The sequence below is a fragment of the Bactrocera neohumeralis genome, chromosome 2 (genome assembly GCF_024586455.1).
Source record: "Bactrocera neohumeralis isolate Rockhampton chromosome 2, APGP_CSIRO_Bneo_wtdbg2-racon-allhic-juicebox.fasta_v2, whole genome shotgun sequence".
NCBI classification, from domain to species: Eukaryota; Metazoa; Arthropoda; class Insecta; order Diptera; family Tephritidae; genus Bactrocera; species Bactrocera neohumeralis.
In genome coordinates this window covers 52,113,836-52,133,414 of record NC_065919.1, presented here as the reverse complement: position 1 = coordinate 52,133,414, position 19,579 = coordinate 52,113,836, and the positions used below count along the sequence as shown (strand labels likewise).

The 19,579-nt window shown below is 37.4% G+C and overlaps 2 protein-coding genes and 1 pseudogene across 2 annotated transcripts; all 3 read left to right on the top strand.

Annotated features, from left to right (window-relative positions):
* Positions 1-4,956: 4,956 nt before the first annotated feature.
* Positions 4,957-5,933, top strand: LOC126758035 (uncharacterized; annotated as a pseudogene).
* Positions 5,934-14,659: 8,726 nt separating this feature from the next.
* Positions 14,660-15,315, top strand: LOC126767658 (uncharacterized). Its single transcript, XM_050485143.1, has 2 exons — positions 14,660-14,733; positions 14,930-15,315. The coding sequence occupies exons 1-2, from the start codon at positions 14,683-14,685 to the stop codon at positions 15,281-15,283; spliced, it is 405 nt and encodes a 134-aa protein (XP_050341100.1). The 5' UTR covers positions 14,660-14,682; the 3' UTR covers positions 15,284-15,315.
* A 368-nt stretch (positions 15,316-15,683) lies between these two features.
* LOC126751372 (endophilin-A) lies at positions 15,684-19,496 on the top strand. Its single transcript, XM_050461588.1, has one exon. It carries the CDS (start codon positions 16,028-16,030, stop codon positions 17,147-17,149), a length of 1,122 nt encoding a protein of 373 aa, XP_050317545.1. The 5' UTR covers positions 15,684-16,027; the 3' UTR covers positions 17,150-19,496.
* Positions 19,497-19,579: the final 83 nt, after the last annotated feature.

The following is a 19,579-nucleotide window of genomic DNA, read 5'->3' as shown; positions in this document are numbered from 1 at the left end:
TGAAACGTGATAGCAGATATAAAAGGTCTACGAATAGTGAATCAAAATGGCACAGTCAGTGCTAATTGAGCCCGAAAGACAACAGGGCTGCACTCCCACCTACCTACCTACGCTTGAGCATATCCAAACGCTATTCCGAATCATGAACTCTTGACTGTTTTGGTCAAAAGTGAACTCGCACGGCACCCACTTTGCACAGAGCTTTCTTATCTCCAATTAAGCGTGAATGGTATGATGTACAAATTAAGTAGATATCTTTAAAGTGCCTGCTATCTCGAACAACCTCACTTTATGGTCATACAAAGTTATTTTGTGGACTTTTTTGATGTTTTCGTCGGTAACAATCTCTTTTGTGCGTCCATCGCATTCACCGTCTTCGGAGCTCATTTCACCACGTGCTTAGCATACCAAATCTCGATTATTGGTTTTCCTGGGGCAGTGTCCGAAACTCTAAAACACAAATGACGAAGTAATCAAATATACTTCCATCCGTGTATTAAGAGCTGTCTATTTGGTTAACTAGTATGTTTTACTGATGGGTTTATGGAACCCTTACGCTCTCACGCCCCTGCATTAAGTGCTCTTTTATAACACAGCATATTCTACAACTCATTGTATTGTCTTTTTATTGTGATTATAATACTTTTTGCTGACATTATTGTTGGCTACCTACACACATACATATGTACTAGTATGAATGTATGTATGTATGTCTGCATGTGAATGTATGAATAAATATGCATAAAAATAATTTCCGTAGAAAGATTCGCACTAAAATTATAAATTGTGCGGTTTGTTACAATGACGGCTCTGCCACGTCACACCGCCCTCACCATACCCATCCCCCAACCGTTGCTACCACACCCTCTGCGCAGTCATACAAGTGCGCGTAGTCTTGTAATTTCTTGTCAAAACTGCTGCATAAATTATGCCAGTTGGCAAAACATGTCGAGTTCCCAGCTGTCATAACTCTTTCTGACACTTCCATTCAATCTCGTCACTTTAAAATTATTTAAATTTGTTTGCAGCTCTGTCTCGCTATGAATTTATCATTTCGCTGTAATTTTTGCCACATTTGTGCGTGTGGTTGGGTGTTCGAGTTGTTTTTGCTGTGCTCGACTTTTTTTGTGGGCATTAGAAGTGTTTTGCTAAAGACAAGCTGCTGTTCTATGGCGTAGCGCAGCGAAGTTTTTGTTGTTGACTTTAGTTTTAAATTTGTGTAAGTTAGCAGCTAGTTGAGCAATTAAAGTTTCACCAAAGTGTTATTAATTCTTTTAGTTATTTATATGGAAATAAGAAAACTTATAGGAAGGGTTAAAAGCTATTGAATTTTTGTAAGCGCATGCTATTCTAACTCGACTCGAATACTTAGCAGGAACTGGGGTCTACAACTAAATAAAGTCATGCGAATATACTATATACCTCATGGAGCACTTGTTTGATGTCCAGCATTAAAGAAACAACATAATTTCAAAAATTTAATTGGAATACAGATAGGGATTACCAAGGCCATGAAGTCATTCGCTTAATATGCTCCTGCACCAACTTTCCATAGATGTTTTCATAAAAGAATTAAAGGAAGAGGAAACAGGAAGAGTTATGGATACGTGCGAAATTTCGAACCAACACGGTACTAATATATACAAATCCGACAACATTCTCACAAGGTACCAAAGGTATTCAATAGCGATTTCCGGGTTAGAATACCCCTAGACGTGAAAGAAGAACATAGGTTAAAATGGACTTGCGTGCCCTCCGAAGATTTTGATATCTCTCTCACTCTCTATCACCACCTGTTTACCAAACTCCGCTAAGATCTTCCAAGTGGAAATTCTAGGTATGGAGAAGACTTGTGTACTTCTACTGAATAACTACTGGAGGATACAGAGAGCTAATAAACTCCAGCGTGATCGACAAATGTGGTATAGCTTTAAGCTCACTGGCAGATCAACTCCAATTGTCCGTATATTTTCAGCAACGAAAAAGCAAGCGAGTTGGCCAAATCAGGTGCCTCTCTAGGACAAGTCTGCGGCTTAATACACATTTTGAACAAATTGATTAGAGCAGATGGCAGTTTACAAGCAAAAGGAAGAAAGCGAAACAGATTTGGCCAAAATGTGACGTGAAATGAACTAAGGACTTATTATACAGGTTCGGGAATAGTATATATAGACTTACAGCCAACATAACGGGATGTTGGCAGTATGGAAAAGACACATTTGAAATGGGAAAAAATGTACACTTTCTCTACGAGCGCCCAGCGCTAACACCACTTGATATAGATATCTCGGACTCCTTCAGGTACCTAAACTTTAATGTCTGTCTGCAGAAAGCATAACGGTGATAAGTGGTTTCATTGGGGGCACCAAATGGTTTGAACACAATAATGAAACGAGATAGCAATATTAGCGCTAATTGAGCTCGAAGGGATTTTACGCTTATCTACCTACCTCTATGATTAGCTCTTTTGTCTCCGAGTTTAACAACCTTTGAGCTCTTCAAACAAAAACAAAAAAGAACGTGTGCTTTAATGCCACCTACCACATAGCACTGCTGTAGAAGAAGTTCGTGTCTGTTAATAATTTTTCACATCGGTGCGTACCAAGATTGCCACTATCGACAGTCATACCATCAGCCGACGCTTTTCTTTTACGAAGCTGGTAAATCATGGAGAAGTCCGACTTTGGTAATAGTGCTGACTCAGAGTTTAGTTGCAGAACACCTTAAGATAGTAGACCGTCAGCAATGACTCATGTTGTACTTAAGTATTTATTCATTGGATTTAAGAATGTGCCCGGCTCACAGATAAGAAAAGGCAATTAATATTATGGTAATGTTGTGGTGTTTCCTTATATAGTTATGGTTCTCATATGTTAAATTATTCACAAATACAGGGTCTTCAATTAGTATCAGATAATGATAATAATCATGAATCTTTTTCAGTTCGATAGTAGATATAGCCCTCTCACCCTTTTATGGTAGATTATCTGGTCATGAAATAATCTCTAACACATGGTTCAGATTCAGACGAATTTGCTCGATGTGAGATCGTAAGCGATCTTTTTGGTGTGTTGAAAATTTTCAATTTGGCATTAAAAAAAACACCATTTTTTCAAATAAAAAACGACAACTATTGAATCTGCTATCTTTACCGATTGTCCAGTGAGAATTTCATGACATTTCATTGATTGGAAGTGAAGCTATTGCGTTTTAAGTGTCAGTATGTTTGTGTTATCGGTGCAAAAATGAGCTTCGAACAAAGAGTCAACATTAGATTTTGTTTTAAAATTGGTAAAACTTTTACCGCAACGTTTCAATTGATGAAACAATTCGGAAATTCCATCGAAACTGTGCGTGAATTCATCAAAAATCAGCCAAAGTCATCATTGAAATTCATGGAAATGAAATTGAACATCTCCAAAACATCAATTTATCGCATTTTGACCGAACATTTAGGCTTACGGAAGGTGTGTGCACGATTTGTTTCGCACAAATTTACTGACGACCAAAAATTGCTCTCAGCGATCGACGCTTGTGACCGATTATTTGACCAAAAATCACATTTTAACCACTAACCACTCCCCGTATTCACCTGATATGGCACCGTGCGACTTCTTCCCTTTTGAAAAATTCAAAAGGCTTGCACCGGCATACTGGCGGCCATACCGGCCAACGAGCAAAAACACTCGTTCGACATGCTTTTGGACCGTGTAAAAAGCTGTATTGAAACAGAAGTAAACTATTTTGAATAAAATAAATTGATTTTGCCGAAAAAAGCATTTTTTCTGTTTTTTTTTTGTAAAGTCCTGTTTACTTTGGAAAACACCTTGTATATATGAAAATATACCCTATTATGTCCAAAGAAACATTCGATCGAGTACTTTTTTTTTTTTTAATTCGAGAAAATCGCCTAATTCTTCATGGGTTACACTATTATGGCCCCTTAAGATTTTTATTGCGTTACCCGGGTCTGAAATCATTAAAAATACTTAGGGCTTCATCAAAGATAGAGAAATAATGTTTTGATCTCTTACTGGATCAAAATAATATTTCACTACAAACATGCAATGGTTTCTAGGACCTAATGATATCTTTGGTAACTGTGAAGCAGATGAACTAGCCAGAGATGCCTCGTGCTAGTTGCAGATATTTAATCGACAAACATGTTGCACATAAAGCTGAGTCTACTAACTGTAGTCGGGGGGCTAGCAGGTTACTGTTTTTATTACTGGGAACGCCAGAGATTGTCAGGAGGTAGAAGAAGAGGAGCCTATAAAACATCTTCTAAGCGAATGCAAAGCTTTGTATAGAAAAATTATCACAACTTTCGATCGGGATCGCTCTTGATAACAAATAAAACTTCTTATTGTACTGAAGAATTTTATCAGAAACACGGAATGGTTCGGAGAGGTGACATGATTGTGAGGGGAGTTTAGTCACGGTGGTATCACAATGAGCTTCCTAAAGGTCGAGGTGCGTCATCAGACAGCTACTCTTCTTACCTACTCACCCTGTATAATCTATATTATTGACAAAAATTACATATTTTCCGTTTCAGCGAAACATTTTCTGGGTTATCGCGTTAAATGTCAATAACTACATTATGTACAGGTATTCTCTGTTGTTGCTGGAACCGAAAGAAATTGCGTGATAAAAATATTTACTCATTTATGGGATCAAAGGAGCAAAGCTGATATAACTGTATAAACAGATAAGCGCAATTGTATGTCGCAATATATAAGTATATGTATGTAAGTACACCTATAGTTTAACGCGCCATGGGAGTAAACACAAATATTTGTGAGTACAATATGCTAATTAAGATCACCAGACTCAGCGCAGCGGCCTTATCAGTTATATACATACATATGTATACTATATATATATATATATACGTGTGTGTGTGCTGTCAACAATGTGCAGATAAACACGGTGAAAACATCTTGAAGACCTGCCATGACGAAGCTTTTGCAGCGTTTCTCTATTTCACAAGCCACTTGCGGGCGAAAAGCATCATTGTCGAAGAAAGTGTCGCAGAGAAAGGCAGAAAATTTCACCGAGAGAAGCACAGGAAGAAAACTGCAAACCACAAAAAGTGCACAGCGCTGAATTCTCGAAACTCGAAATTGATTTAGTGACCATGTGTGGCAAATCGTTGTTTGCTTGCAACATTGTTGCTGCAACAGCAACTGGCATCGCAATTGCGCTACTGTCATTGGTAAGCGTAATATTAGCTGTAATTTTGGCTTTCACAAAACTTTTCCAATTTCTTTTGAAATTAACTTTTTTTCTCTCCTTCCAACCACACAAGTGTGCAACTGCCAGTGCAGCGGCTGCCAACGACACGTACGTGAGCAACGCAGGTGCGGCGGGCTCAAGTGTGGTGCCACCACCGGATGAGGCACTCATCATTGCCACCGAGGTGCAGCAGTTCACCAGCGCAGCGCTACTGAAAATCGATAATGTGCTGGTGCACAAACTGCCCGAGCGAATGCACGTCGAGGGTGAGGCGGTGCGTGCTGAGGCGGTGCAACAGTTCGAACAGTGCGCACAGTTGGCCACAAGCAAAGAGAAAATTTGGCGTTTTAAGGAATGTGGCGCGGAAGAGTTGGGTCGAGCTATGCAGCGACTTGGCTTGCTGATTGAGCAGGCGTATAGCGGTGGGCCGAGTGTGGCCGGACATGCCTTTTGGTGGAGGCTCTTGAAATTAGTTGGATTCTTCTGAAATGTTGCATGCCGGTTTGAGACTGCACATGCAGCACGTGTGCGGAAATGCAGCGCTGATTGTGTTAGAGAGTGAGAGAGAGAGAGAGTTACTTAGGATATATGAGCTGTGGATGTTGCAAGAATTATTAGATAACTCTAAAAATATTAATTTAAATACACAATGCTTTTGATAAATTAATATTAAATAAAAACAATTAATTTTATCATCCGATTCGACTCCAATTTCATCTATTATCACACTAGCATATGATCAAATTTGACCCGGACTGACAAAACAAAAACACATTATCATTTTCTATGAACAACAACATCCAAGATCTGCATACAAAAGCTTACAAATCACTGCCTGCGCAAGAGCCACTCGAGAGCGTGGTATTTATGTGTCGTGTACGTCTCGGTTTTGTAGAAGCAACATGCAACATGCAGCAGCCACAGACATGGTTACAAAAAGCCACAGAGCAATAAGCAATACAAATGTTGCACGTAAACTACGCTTGCGGTTGCGCATAAAAGCACGTCGTTTGACTCGCCACAGTTTGGCATAAACATAGCGATTGCTGCCGGTGCTTATTCGGTGTGGTTAAACACAATCGGAAATGATAATAAATTGCCATTTCGACTACACTGCTCAGCACATTGCTGCCACTAAGGTGTGTGTACCCACATGTGAGTTCCAACAAATAGTTTTGCTGGTTTGCAGTGGATAAAATATAGAATTGTGCATGATTTGTTGAGATTTTTAGACAGCTGGATTCACTCGATCCTCGATTCATTTCGATTTAAGTGGTAGCTGACTGCTGGTCAGTTTATACCCCTTTCTAGGTAGTCGAAAAAGTCTTTTCGTATTTCTAATCAAACTTCAACTTATTTTTCTTTTTATATTTATAATGAACTTTAATGAACCAAATATGTACCATATTGGTCAACCGCTTTTTGCCATTTTCCGCTAGAGACCTTATTCCAACAGTGTAAAACTGTTCTGGTTTCTCGGCGAAAAACTGCGACAAGTAATTTTCGCAGGCTTAACTTGAACTCAACTTTACTCCATTAAGAGAGTTCTGAATTTACCGGAACAAATGGTAGTCCGATGGTGCAAGGTTAGAGCTATGTGGTGGATGCATCAAAACTTCCCAGCCAAGCTCTCCCAGTTGTTGTCGAGTCATCAAAGATGTGTGTGGTCTAGCGTTGTGCTGATGGAAAACGAAGCTCTACTGTTGATCAGTTCTGGTCGTTTTCTTTCGATTGCTTGCTTCAATCTCATCAGTTATGGACAGTAAAATATAGAATCAATCGTTCGACTAGGCTGGAGCAGCTCAAGGTGGATGATTACTTTCCAATCCCACCAAACACTCAGCATAACCTTTCGAGGCGTCAATACTGGCTTTGCGACCATATGTTGAGCTTCACCACGCTGGGACCATGATCTTTTTTGCACATTATTGTCGTATTTGATCCACCTTTCGTCTCCTGTTACCATTCGCTTCAGAAATGGTTCAATTTTATTTCGTTTCAGCAAAGAATCGCAGATGTAAATTCGGTCAATTAAATTTTTCACAGACAATTCATGTGCTACCCAAACATCGAGCTTCTTTTTGTAGCCAGCCTTTTTTAAATGGTTCAAAACCGTTTGATGATGAATGTTAAGTTCCTTAGCGATATCATGGCTGCTTATGTGACGGTCCTGGTCAATCTTTTCCATAATTTCATCGACTTTTTCAACGATACCTTGCTGATTACTAACATGCCAGTTCGATCTTCATTGTAAATTGTGGCAAGAATATACGATATCTTGTACTTCAGAGTATCTACAGTACATATCGTCCAGCTGAACGCTAAGAAGTTTGATGGATTGAAAACGGACATACCTGTTGTCAAAATTTGGTACTCAGCTTTCGCGTAAAACACTTTTCTTACTAAAAGATTGGCTATCCAATTGTTACTTTTTGAACACTAGTTGAAATTTACCTTACTTCTTTAGGTTTCGCTGATTTCTTCTTCTTTATTGGCTGAGTAAAATTTTGTTTTTTGTTTCAGAAATCCTATCTTCAAGAATTAGAAGAGCTCTCAATACAATCAAAGTGAAAAGAAATAATTAAGAGGGTGTTCTTTGTAAAAAGTCAAGTTTTGTTTTAAATGTTCTCTGCCAAGATTTTGAGTCATAAATTTAAATTCTTATTTAAAGATTCAATAATTTATGGTTCTAATTATTAGTTTCCTGAATATTTCTTAGGAGTGTTTTAATTATTTTTACGAATCTTGTTTTCATCAACATGCCGTTAAAAATTTTTCATATTCAATGACGATTAGATTCCATTAGTGCATTTGTATTCACCAGCATTCATTAGTGGTCTTTATTCCATACAGTGAAGAAAATATAGCAGACGTGAGAGTGACAGTGTACACGAAGACCGTGTAGAGTCGTTTCGGCGCCGTTCGCTGTAGCTCGGACTGGCATATGAAACGACTTGGGGCATTTTACGTCGAGATCTTAAATTGAAAGCGTACAAAATACAGCTTGTGCAGAAACTGAAGCCGCTCGAACTTCCCAAGCGACATCGCTTCGCTCTCTTCTTCTGACGTTTTCGAGCCAAATTTTGTTCAGCGATGAAGCCCATTTCTGGCTCAATGGGTATGTAAAAAAGCAAAATTGCCGCAGTTGGGACAAATAGCTTTAACCTGAAGAGATTTATGAACTGCCATTTCATCCAGAAAAAGACAACGCTTTGATGTGGTTTGTGGTCTGATGGACTCATCGGTCTATATTTATTAAAAAATAATGTTGGTGAGAACCTAACCGTCAATGGCAACCGTTATTGCGCCATGATAACCGACTGTTTGATGCCTGAAATTAAAGCTCGTGATCTCGGCGACATTTCTTCCCACACATCGTATCAATAAATGGATTTATTCAAAGCACACTTCGGTGAGTAGATAATTTCACGATTTGAGCCGGTCGATGGGCCACCAAGATTTTAATGAGATGTGTAAAGTCTAAAGTCTATGCGGACAATACCCCTTCGATTCAGGTCATTCGCCAATCACGAGTCGAAATGCTCGAATGAGTCATCCGAAACTGGACTCAACAACTAACTCTTGCGAACAGGTGCTACTTCGGACTGAGTAGACAAAGTTCTCTCTTGACGAATAAATACCAAACTCTGTAAGACACTCATTATTCCCGTTCTGCTATATGATGCAGAGGCATGGACCATGACTACATATGATGAGCCGCCGTTAAGAGTTTTGGAGAGAAATGTTCTGCGGAAGATATGTGGTTCTTTGCGCATTGCCAACGGCGAATATCGCTTTCGATAGAACGATGAGGTGTATGAGATAAACGACGACATTGACATAGTTCAGCTGAGTAGATAATATGTCGTCCAAAAGGATGAAAACACTTCAGCTCAGAGGGTATTCTACACAATACCCGCTGGAGGAAGCAGAGGAAGACCTACATGGAAAACCAGGTGGGGAATGAATACGCTTGGAATCTCCAATTGGCGCCAAATATTGAAAAGGAAGGACGACTGGCGCGCTGTCGTTAACTCAGCTATAACCGTGTACACGCCAATAAACAAGAAGAATCCTCCAGTTTCTAAGATGCTGCTAATTTGAATATTATTTTTAGTCGACCCCCTATAGCATATATGTAACTGCCATACTAACTGAACTATCAAAATCAAGTTCTTTTACATTGTGCATATGTATTTGGAGCAATTTGGGTAAACAATTACAATAACAATAGGTACATATGGAGCCACGTGTGTATGTGTGAAGGCATTTTCCAAATAATTTTGCTAATTTTGGAATTACTACAATCTCTTTTGTGCAGCATATAAGCTGGGAAAATAAAAATATGCAGGTCCATATTTCTTTGTTTTACAAACCAACGTGAAACGGCCTCGAGCATTTCGTAATCTACAGCAAGCTTAGAAATTCATTAGGTTAGAATGAATTCGGAGAAATATTTCCATTAAGTGAATGCTTGTGCTGGAGGTACAAAATAATTGGATAATCCACACTTAAGCTGCTAAAATAGTTTTCAATTTGCTCGCATCGCTTAGGAAATGTGAGCTATGCAATTCAAAGTCGGTCAAAAGCCGGAAGCGAAAGCACAAAAAATTCAAAATAATTTATTGTTATGTTTCAACATATGTATGTATGTAAGTGTAGTATGTATGTATTTATTTCTAAAGCCATTTCCTTTCCATTATTTTTTGTTGTTATTGTCAAACTATTAATAGCCCAACATTTGTAAGCGAAATGGTTCAGCAATAAAAACGCTTTAATAAATTGACACCTCTGGGCATACTTGTTATTGTTGTTGCATGTGTTTTGCATACAACACTTTATTAAATTCTAATCTAAATGAAAGCCAACTCAAATCCTATCCATAAATATCCCCCCGGAGCATACACACACACACACACACACACACGTATATACACACCATGTTCTACACAGAAATATGGGACATGCCGTTATTAAGAGGAACTACAAAATGTCAATCGCTCTTCAAATATTACTACAACAACAGCAATTGTTTGTAATTGTTGTTGTAACAGAATATTGTGTCTAGAACTGAAAAAAGTTCGAATTTTCGCAGCATATGATAGATGTCTGTCGCGTCAAATTCAAATTTGCATGCCAAAAGGTGAAGGAAACTAGAGCGAAACCAATATGACAACAAAAACAAACAAAAGTAATAATAGAAATGGACGATGCTTGGCGTCTGTGAAAAAGTTATTGTTGTGCAGATTTTTTAAATGTTTTTGTAAATATGTTTGATATGTTTTTATACCCTCAACAGTTTATAACGGGTTTTTCAATAGAGACGTTACAAAAGTAGACCGATAGGGACGGGAAACGACGCCATATTTTTTCGCGCTCTTTTGACACTTCTCTTCAGTAAGGTTTGCCATTTCATCATGGAAAGATATACGATCCAACAACGAGTCGAAGTTATTAAAATTTACTACCGAAATTCGGAGTCAGCGGCCTCAACTTTAAGAGCGCTACGTCCAATTTATGGTCATCCCAATCGTCCCGTCAGATCAACATTTGAGCGTCTAGTGGAAAAATTTTAATCCACAGGCACAGTACAAAATGTTCGCGTGCCAGTGGGACAAAGAAGTGGCCGTAGTGTCGAGAATATTGTTGCCGTTAGCGCATCTATTGAGGAAGACCCAAATTAGTCTTTCACACATCGTTTTCAAGCGTTGGACATCTCTGTGGCGTGGTTGTGGCGAATTTTGCAAAAAGATCTTGGCCTACATCCTTACAAGACTAAATTGAGGCAAGAACTGAAACCGCTTGACCATCAGAATCGTTGTATGTTCGGAAATTGGGCTGGGCAAACAACTTGAAAATGATCCGGATTTTGATCGAAAAATTATCTTGGATGAGACTCATTGCTGGCTGAATGGCTTCGTCAATAAGCCAAATATGCGTTATTGCTCAAACAGCAATCTACACATACTCCATGCATTCCGAAAAAATTACAGTTTGGGGCGGTTTATGGGCCGGCGGCGTCATTAAGTCGTACTTCTTCCGTGATGAAGGCCGACACGTTACTGTGAATTGGAATCGATTACGCTCAATGATAACCGAATATTTTTGGACCGAATTCGATGATATGGACTTGGACAAAATGTGGTTCCAACAGGATGGCATCACAACGCTTCATTGAAAATCAAGTTTGGTGAAATTGCCCAATCAATTAGTCGCCTCGGTCGTGCAATTCGACGCCATTAGATTCTTTCGTGTGGCGCTACGTCAAGTCTGTGGTCTATGCCAACAAGCCAGCGACAATTGATGAACTTCGTACAAATAACGGACGTTAAATTGCAGCAGTATCGGCCGATTTATGCTTGAAAACCGTCGAAATTTGGATTCAACGTCTGGACTTCTGCAAGCGTACCCGTGATGGCCATGCAAAAGAAATCGAGTTCCATACATATTGGCGTAGAATGTACTTTCACAGGAATAAAGAATTCCATTGATATCCCAAGCCGCTAAAAAACTTTTGTAGCGCTCTTATTGAAACCCCAGTTTTATATATTAATTATACGTAATTGATCAGCACGACGAGTTGAATGGATTTAGCCATGTTCGTCTGTTTGTCCGTCGGCCTCTATGTATGTACGTGAACTAACCTTTCAGTCTTTGAAATATCGCTCTGAAAGTTTGTACACGTCCTTTTCTTCTCTAGAAGCTGCTCACTTGTCGGAACCGCTGATATCGCACCACTATAGCATAAAGCAGCCATACGAACTGAGTGATCGGAATCCAGTCCTTGTATGGAAAGCTTTTTCATTTGACGTTATATCTTGAAGAAATTTTTCTTGAATAACTGCTCAACGCAACGGTGCAATCTCCGAAGAAATCCGAAGATCAGATCGGGTCACTATAGCATATAGCTGCCATACAAACTAAGCGATCACAAACAAGATATAGATCTTTTGAATTATACTACAAAAAATGCACCTGTAAAGGGTATTATGGCTTCGGTTCAGTCGAAGTTAAGCTTTTTCGGTATTTTTTTTTTTTTTGCGTTTATGAAAATTCCATTAGAATGATAAAGAGTGAAAACTGCACGAAATGCCAATAGCAAAAACAACAACAGCACTGAAACCAGCTGAGGAATGTTTTCACGTATATGTATGTATGTATGCATATTCTGCACACTGATAATTGTATATGTATATTTGTGAATGCAGCGCTGTACGTATAAGCATAAAGGAATCGCAAAAATACACCGTCCAACTGAGCCCAGCCAAAAGGAACAGCAGATGTTGCAACAAATTTCTACTGCCTCACTGCTAGATAACATTAACAACAACAAAAACAAATACTAATAAAGTACTTTACCTTCAGCAGTCAGCAGGTAACGGCTTTCTCTAAGAAGTTTCAGCAAAAAAAGTTGCAAAAAAAAGTATTTATGAAGGGAAAATACAAGAACAAATAAAAATAAAGAGAGCAAGTCGAGAAGATGCAACAGCTGATAAGGAAACTGCTTAGTTTTTAAATTTGCAAAGAAAATATGCTACACCAAATGCGCTATACAGCAACAACAAGGCTCTGCTGTGCATTTACCTGTAAAAACAATCAACATCAACATGTTGCTTCAAATTAAAAAAAAAATTAATAAAAACGCGAATTCGCAAATAAACGCATACTTAAATACTTTTGCTTTTGTATATGTATAAGGCAAGCATATTATTCGCTGCTATTTGTATTAGAAAATGGAACCCTTTTTAAAGAAAAATGGAGCCAAATGTTCAGTTTACTAACATAAATAACGAGGTTTTCAATATCCGATCTGAACAATATTTTTAGATTATATTATATTATTATTATCTTAAGCAGTAATCCATGTCAAATTTTGTGAATATATCTTGGCAAATGCGAAAGTTTTCCGTACCAGCACTAGATTCCGATCATTCAGTTTGTATGGTAGCTATATGCTATAGTAAGCCGATCTGAACAATTTCTTCGTATATTACATGATTATTTTAGAAAATAACCTGTGCCAAATTTTGTGAAGATACATTGACAAATGTGAAAACTTTCCATACAAGAACTTGATTCCGATCATTCAGTTTGTATGGCAGCTATATGTTATAGTAGTCCGATATCGGCAGTTCCGACAAATGAGCAGCTTCTTGAAGAGAAAATGACTTTTACAAAATTTCAAAACGATATTTTATAATCTGAGGGACTAGTTCTTATATATATACAGACAGACAGGCAGAGTGACATGGCTAAATCGACTCAGCTCAACATACTGATCATTTATATAATGTATATAAATTGTCAAAAAAGTCTTTATTCGTCGCATCGGGTCATGCTAAACCTTTTTGGAAAGCTCATTTCACACGTGTTTGATTGATTGTCGTTTCTTTTAAGTCGTTCGTGAGTTATAGCGTCGCAAACATGGAGCAAAATGAAGAGAAAATACGGCATATTTTACAGCACTACTACGATAAAGGCAAAAATGCATCTCAAGCCGCCAATAAAATTTGTGCAGTTTATGGACCCAATACAGTTTCCATTTCCACCGCACAACGATGGTTTCAACGTTTTCGTTCTGGTGTAGAGGTGGTCGAAGATGCGCCACGCTCCGGAAGGCCTGTCGTCGAAAATTGCGATAAAATCGCTGAATTGGTCGAAAGAGACCGCCATGGTAGCAGCAGTAGCATCGGTCAAGAGCTGGGCATGAGTCATCAAAAATTCATTTTAATTTCAATAAAAAAAAATTCAATAAAAATACAGCAAGACTTTTTTGACAACCCATTACTTTATAGGGTCTCCGACGCTTCCTTCTGGGTGTTACAAACTTCGTGACAAACTTAATATACCCTGTTCAGGGTATAAAAATGCAAAATCATTAGTCATCAACTGCAATAATTTCTACGTGAACAAAGAAGCATTTTTAATTTGTTATGCGTAACTAATCAAATATGCTTTTTAGATCATGTACATACATACATATACAGTATGTACATATGTATATATTTATATCTAAGAGTTGTACTTGTAGTGCAAATAATAATAGATGTGTAAATCAAAGCTTGGAATTAAAGATAACACAGACAACTGTACGCATTTATGTGCACACACATACATACTAGCATTATAAGAAACTTTAATTAATAAAACTGCAGCCGTTTAACCGACATTTAGATACTGTACATACACATCTATAACCTGGCAAACACACATCAACATGTGTCATACAAATGTCAAATAACGCGGATAAGCAAATAAACAGTTTAAAGGAAAAATCTACGCATGGCCGAGGCAAGTTTCCAGCCAAACTGGGATATAAAAGCCATGATAATTGGTTGCGAGAACAATTTAAAACGAAAAGTGAAACGAAACCGTTGCAAAGTTAAAACGAAAAACCTATTTTCCAATTATTTGTCGTTTTTTGAATTCCAGTCAAAACTTAGTATGAAATTTTTAGTAATTTTAGCATTATTTTGCGCCATTGTAGCGGTAAAGGTAAGCTTTTCTAAAGGCGATCACTTTTATAATACAAACATGCACTTGTGTTCATAACCTCAAACGGGAGCACTTGCATTTCTATAAATATATGAACGTTTATGATCGTAATTCAACCATAAACTTTTGTACGTAACCTTAAATGCCTGAATCACATAATTTTTATAAACTTTTATAACACAAACTCACCTTTCAGGCACAACTCAATCTTGGTTTGGGCTTAGGTATTGGGCGAGCTGGCCCACCGCCGCCGGAGTTTTTCCAAAATGTCATTCTCAATGCAGAAGCGCAGAAAGTTCTCGCAACTCCCAGTTTACCCGCTGATTTACAACAGCGTGTACAGGACACACTGAGCAATTCTCAATCCGGATTAAATAATTGCAGTACCCTGACCACATTGCCCTGGTTTCAAATGCGTTGCGTCGCTTTACAACTATCGAAGTCCAAAGCTGAATTGAAGGCTATAGATGACGAAGCAAAAGCGAGGGCCCAGGCAGCTGCAACAGCGGAAGCAAGCGCACCAGCTGCCGCAGACGCAATAAGCATTTAAACTTTATAAAATCAAGTAATACATTAACTGAATATAATTACCTCTAATAATTTAATATAACATTTCAATTTGTTACATTTTGCAGACATTGCATCTAATTCACACGAATTTTAGAAATAAACTAAACTGTCAATACATGGTGTTTGTTATGAAATAAAAAATATTTTGAAATATTTCCTTCCGCTTGCAATTGATTTGTACGATAAGTAAACCTACACCCTGTGCTTTATACTGCTTTATCAAAGTTGAAAGATAGACTGCTTTACCAGCAGAAATAAGTCAGAGAACGTATATCATTTATAATTTACGTTCTCTGCTGAGCTTTTCTACGAATGTCATAATCAGCCCCAAAACTGTCAACTGCCAAATTGTCAGGGTCGAATCGCCCCCCACTGTTGGTGAATGTTGGCGAATGTTGGCGCAGTGCTAAACATTTTACCAGTCATTTCTTCTCCTATCTCCAACATACACCGAAAGCTCCGCTACGAAGTACACAAATTCTTTGGATGTGAAATATCGATTTGCAGCGCGAGAAAAGTCCATTAGCCCAAAAAACACACAAAAAATTGAATAACGTTGAAGAAAATCGGAGTATCTAACAAAAAAACAACTTCCAAGTGCAAATCGAAAGTCCACAAAGTCGCTGAATCGTTTTGGAAAACCAGTAAAACGCGTAATTAATAGCTCTAGTGAAAATCGCAGTGTGTGACTTGACGACTGAGTGAAAAAGCGAAAGTAGCAGGGATGGCGTTCGCAGGACTAAAGAAACAAATTAACAAGGCGAATCAGTATGTGACGGAAAAAATGGGTGGGGCGGAGGGCACAAAGCTGGATATGGACTTCATGGAAATGGAGCGTAAGACGGACGTCACCGTTGAACTGGTCGAGGAGCTGCAGCTAAAGACGAAGGAATTCCTTCAACCAAATCCAACGGCACGTGCTAAAATGGCAGCCGTCAAGGGTATATCGAAACTATCCGGTCAGGCCAAGTCCAATACATACCCTCAGCCAGAAGGTCTACTCGCCGATTGTATGCTAATGTATGGCAAGAAACTGGGTGAGGATAATAGTGTATTCGCGCAAGCGCTTGTCGAGTTCGGTGAAGCGCTGAAACAAATGGCTGATGTAAAATACTCACTGGATGACAATATTAAGCAAAATGTCTTAGAACCATTGCATCACCTACAAACTAAAGAATTGAAGGAGGTAATGCATCATCGTAAGAAGTTGCAGGGAAGACGCCTCGATTTTGACTGCAAGCGTCGCCGGCAAGCTAAAGACGAGGAGATTCGTGGCGCCGAGGAGAAATTTGCCGAATCGCTGCATTTAGCGCAAATGGGCATGTTTAACTTGCTCGAAAACGACACAGAACACGTGTCACAATTGGTAACGTTCGCTGAGGCGCTTTACGAATTCCACTCGCAGTGCGCTGAAATACTGCGTGGCTTGCAGGAGACACTTCATGAAAAGCGAGAAGAGGCTGAATCCCGACCAAAAGCTGAATTTGTGCCCAAAACATTGTTAGATCTGAATCTCGATGGCACCGGCACTAACGATACGGACAGCGTGAGCACACCGGCACATCGGGCTTCAGCGGCATCACCGCTACCCTCGCCCTTGCGCTCGCCAGCCAAATCGCTGGTGCCGGGAGCTACGACACCACAACGCCAACAGCAACCATGCTGTCAGGCATTGTACGATTTCGAGCCAGAGAATCCGGGCGAATTGGGCTTCAAAGAAAACGATACCATTACATTGTTGAGCCGTGTGGACGACAATTGGTATGAAGGCTCTTTAAATGGACGCACCGGCTACTTCCCACAGTCATATGTGCAAGTTGTGGTTCCACTGCCCAATGGCAATTAAGGGGAGCACGCTTAGCTGCTACATTTGATGAGAGCAAAGCACTTCATCACTCCATAAGCAACTAGTTGACAAACAATAATTAATTATTTAATATTAAATTTAACGGTTAATTAAATTTAAAGCTACTTAAAAGCATAGAAGCATCAAAGAAAATTCGCAAACAAATTGAGATGTGTATTTATTATAATTATTAAACTCAATGGAAATTATAAAATTTATAAAAAAAATTTCAAAGATCAATTCATAAATACTTCAATTACAATTCAATTTGAAATCTTGGAACTTTTAAAATGATATTTGTAACTTATATGAAACAAAAATAACAAAAACAAAAACCGCAAATTGATTGTGCTACTATGAGTATTTATGTAATTCCTAACTTATTGCCTACCTATCAGCCTGTTATCATAAAAAGGAATATCATCCAAAATTGTTGTCATTTTTAAGTCATTGCATACCCTAACCTACACATACCTACACACATACACATAAAAGCAAACTTGTTCCCTATTCCCCATTTCTTGCTCTTAACTTTAACCTACATTGTGTGTGTTGTTTTGTTATTTATATTTATATATATGTATTTATTAAGCATAATACAATAATATTATATACGTGTATATTTATTATAACTCTTACATTAATCGTATATATGTTTTCGAGGCGAAGTAAAACAGACATAAACAAGAATAGAAAACTAAAACGATAAATAAATAAAAAAAACACGAGAGCGAGAGCTCTCTAATTCCTAAATACCTTAAATATACCTTATACATTTATTGAAAAGACCTTAAATAAACAAAATAAACATAAAGTTTGAACACGAAACCATCTGAAATGTATTGTATTGAAAATGGTGTACCACTGAAGCTAAAAACAAGTGTCATAATTTAAACCACTGAATAAAATATACGTTTAAACTAAAAACAAAGAATACAGTGGTCTAGAAATAAAACGGATAGGTTTTATAATTACCTGTGTTAAACTAATTATTTTAGTTTGTTAAAGTTTATCATGTAACTATGTAAGCTGTTAAGGAATGTCGAAAATATGTATAAAAAGCAAACATTTGTGTTTATATGTAAGTACAGCAAATGTGTGCTGGTACAATGAGAAAAAGCGTTAAAGCTATCAGCGCTGGATGTGCGGTTTCAAAAAGTTTTTGTGTAAAACTAACTTTAAATGGATTTTAAACAATTAAGTGTTTGTAAAGTGATACGTAAATACGTGCATGTATTCATTTGAAATATTTCATGAAAGTTTGCTGCCTTTTATAAAGAGCTACTTAGGGAAAAATGTTCATCAATTGAAAAATAAAATGCATTGTAATCGAACCACTTAATTTTTTGGTTGAATACACTAATTTTCAAAGAAAGTTCGGTTGCAAATATATATTTTTTTATTTGAATAATTTTTTGTATAATATGCTAGTTTTTAAATAACATTTTATTAAATAAACAGTTTGCTGTAATTAATTTGTATGCAAACTATTGCTTTATTGCTGCATAATGCTCATACTATTTTGTTCTCTAACATTCCATGCTATCTTAAGTACATATTTAAATATTTTTCACATCTTTCTTTATTACTTTATTATTTCTAAGCACAAAGCCAAAACTTGTCCGTTATTATTTTTATGGCACTGTCACTCGAGCGGATTACTATCCGATTAATGTACTGATAATAATCAAGTAGTTACCGTTTGGTAGCGTTACCGATAGCGTTTGTGAGGATTTTTGAACAAATATATTATGAAAGAAGAAAGTCGAAGGTGGTTTAGTAGTCTCATGTTGGAATATAAAACACAAAACAAAACAAAAAAATTAAAAATAAAACCAAAACTAAAAATAAAACAATTCAAAAACATTGGTTTAATAATTGTATACATACATACAATATATAGAATAAAAGGCTAAACATAACGAAAAACAATAATGTATTGAAAATATATACATACTTACATACATATATGCAACTTGATGCAATTACGATGAATTATAACAATAATAATTGTAATGGAAATTTACAAGTGTAATAATGTAACAATTACCTACCCCTATACATACATACATACTATATACACATAATTAACGTTAATATGAAATATGAAAATTAACTATAAAGCTACCGCAAATGAAGATATAGAGATGAAGACGGCGTGTATAAGGTTTATGATATTGCTGATATTAAGATATAATATGTATTAATTACGTTATGCAAACAAACAAGCAAAAAAACTTACAAAAATTATTGAAGCAAAGCGCGACAAATATGAAGGCAAAAACCCGATAACAAAAACCAAAAAGAAATTAATAAAATTTAATTTTTAATGTGTCTTTCGTTCCAACGCAAGTATTCTTTCTTCCACGATTATTTCATTTTCGTTTTCTTTGCATTTTATATGCTTACTGAATTAGCTGCTATATCATC

Bases quoted from the DNA above. Each gene is read 5' to 3' on its own strand.
- LOC126751372 (XM_050461588.1), top strand. From the start codon at position 16,028: ATGGCGTTCGCAGGACTAAAGAAACAAATTAACAAGGCGAATCAGTAT.
- LOC126767658 (XM_050485143.1), top strand. From the start codon at position 14,683: ATGAAATTTTTAGTAATTTTAGCATTATTTTGCGCCATTGTAGCGGTA. The intron at 14,734-14,929 runs GTAAGCTTTTCT...CTCACCTTTCAG, and splicing joins GCGCCATTGTAGCGGTAAAG to GCACAACTCAATCTTGGTTT.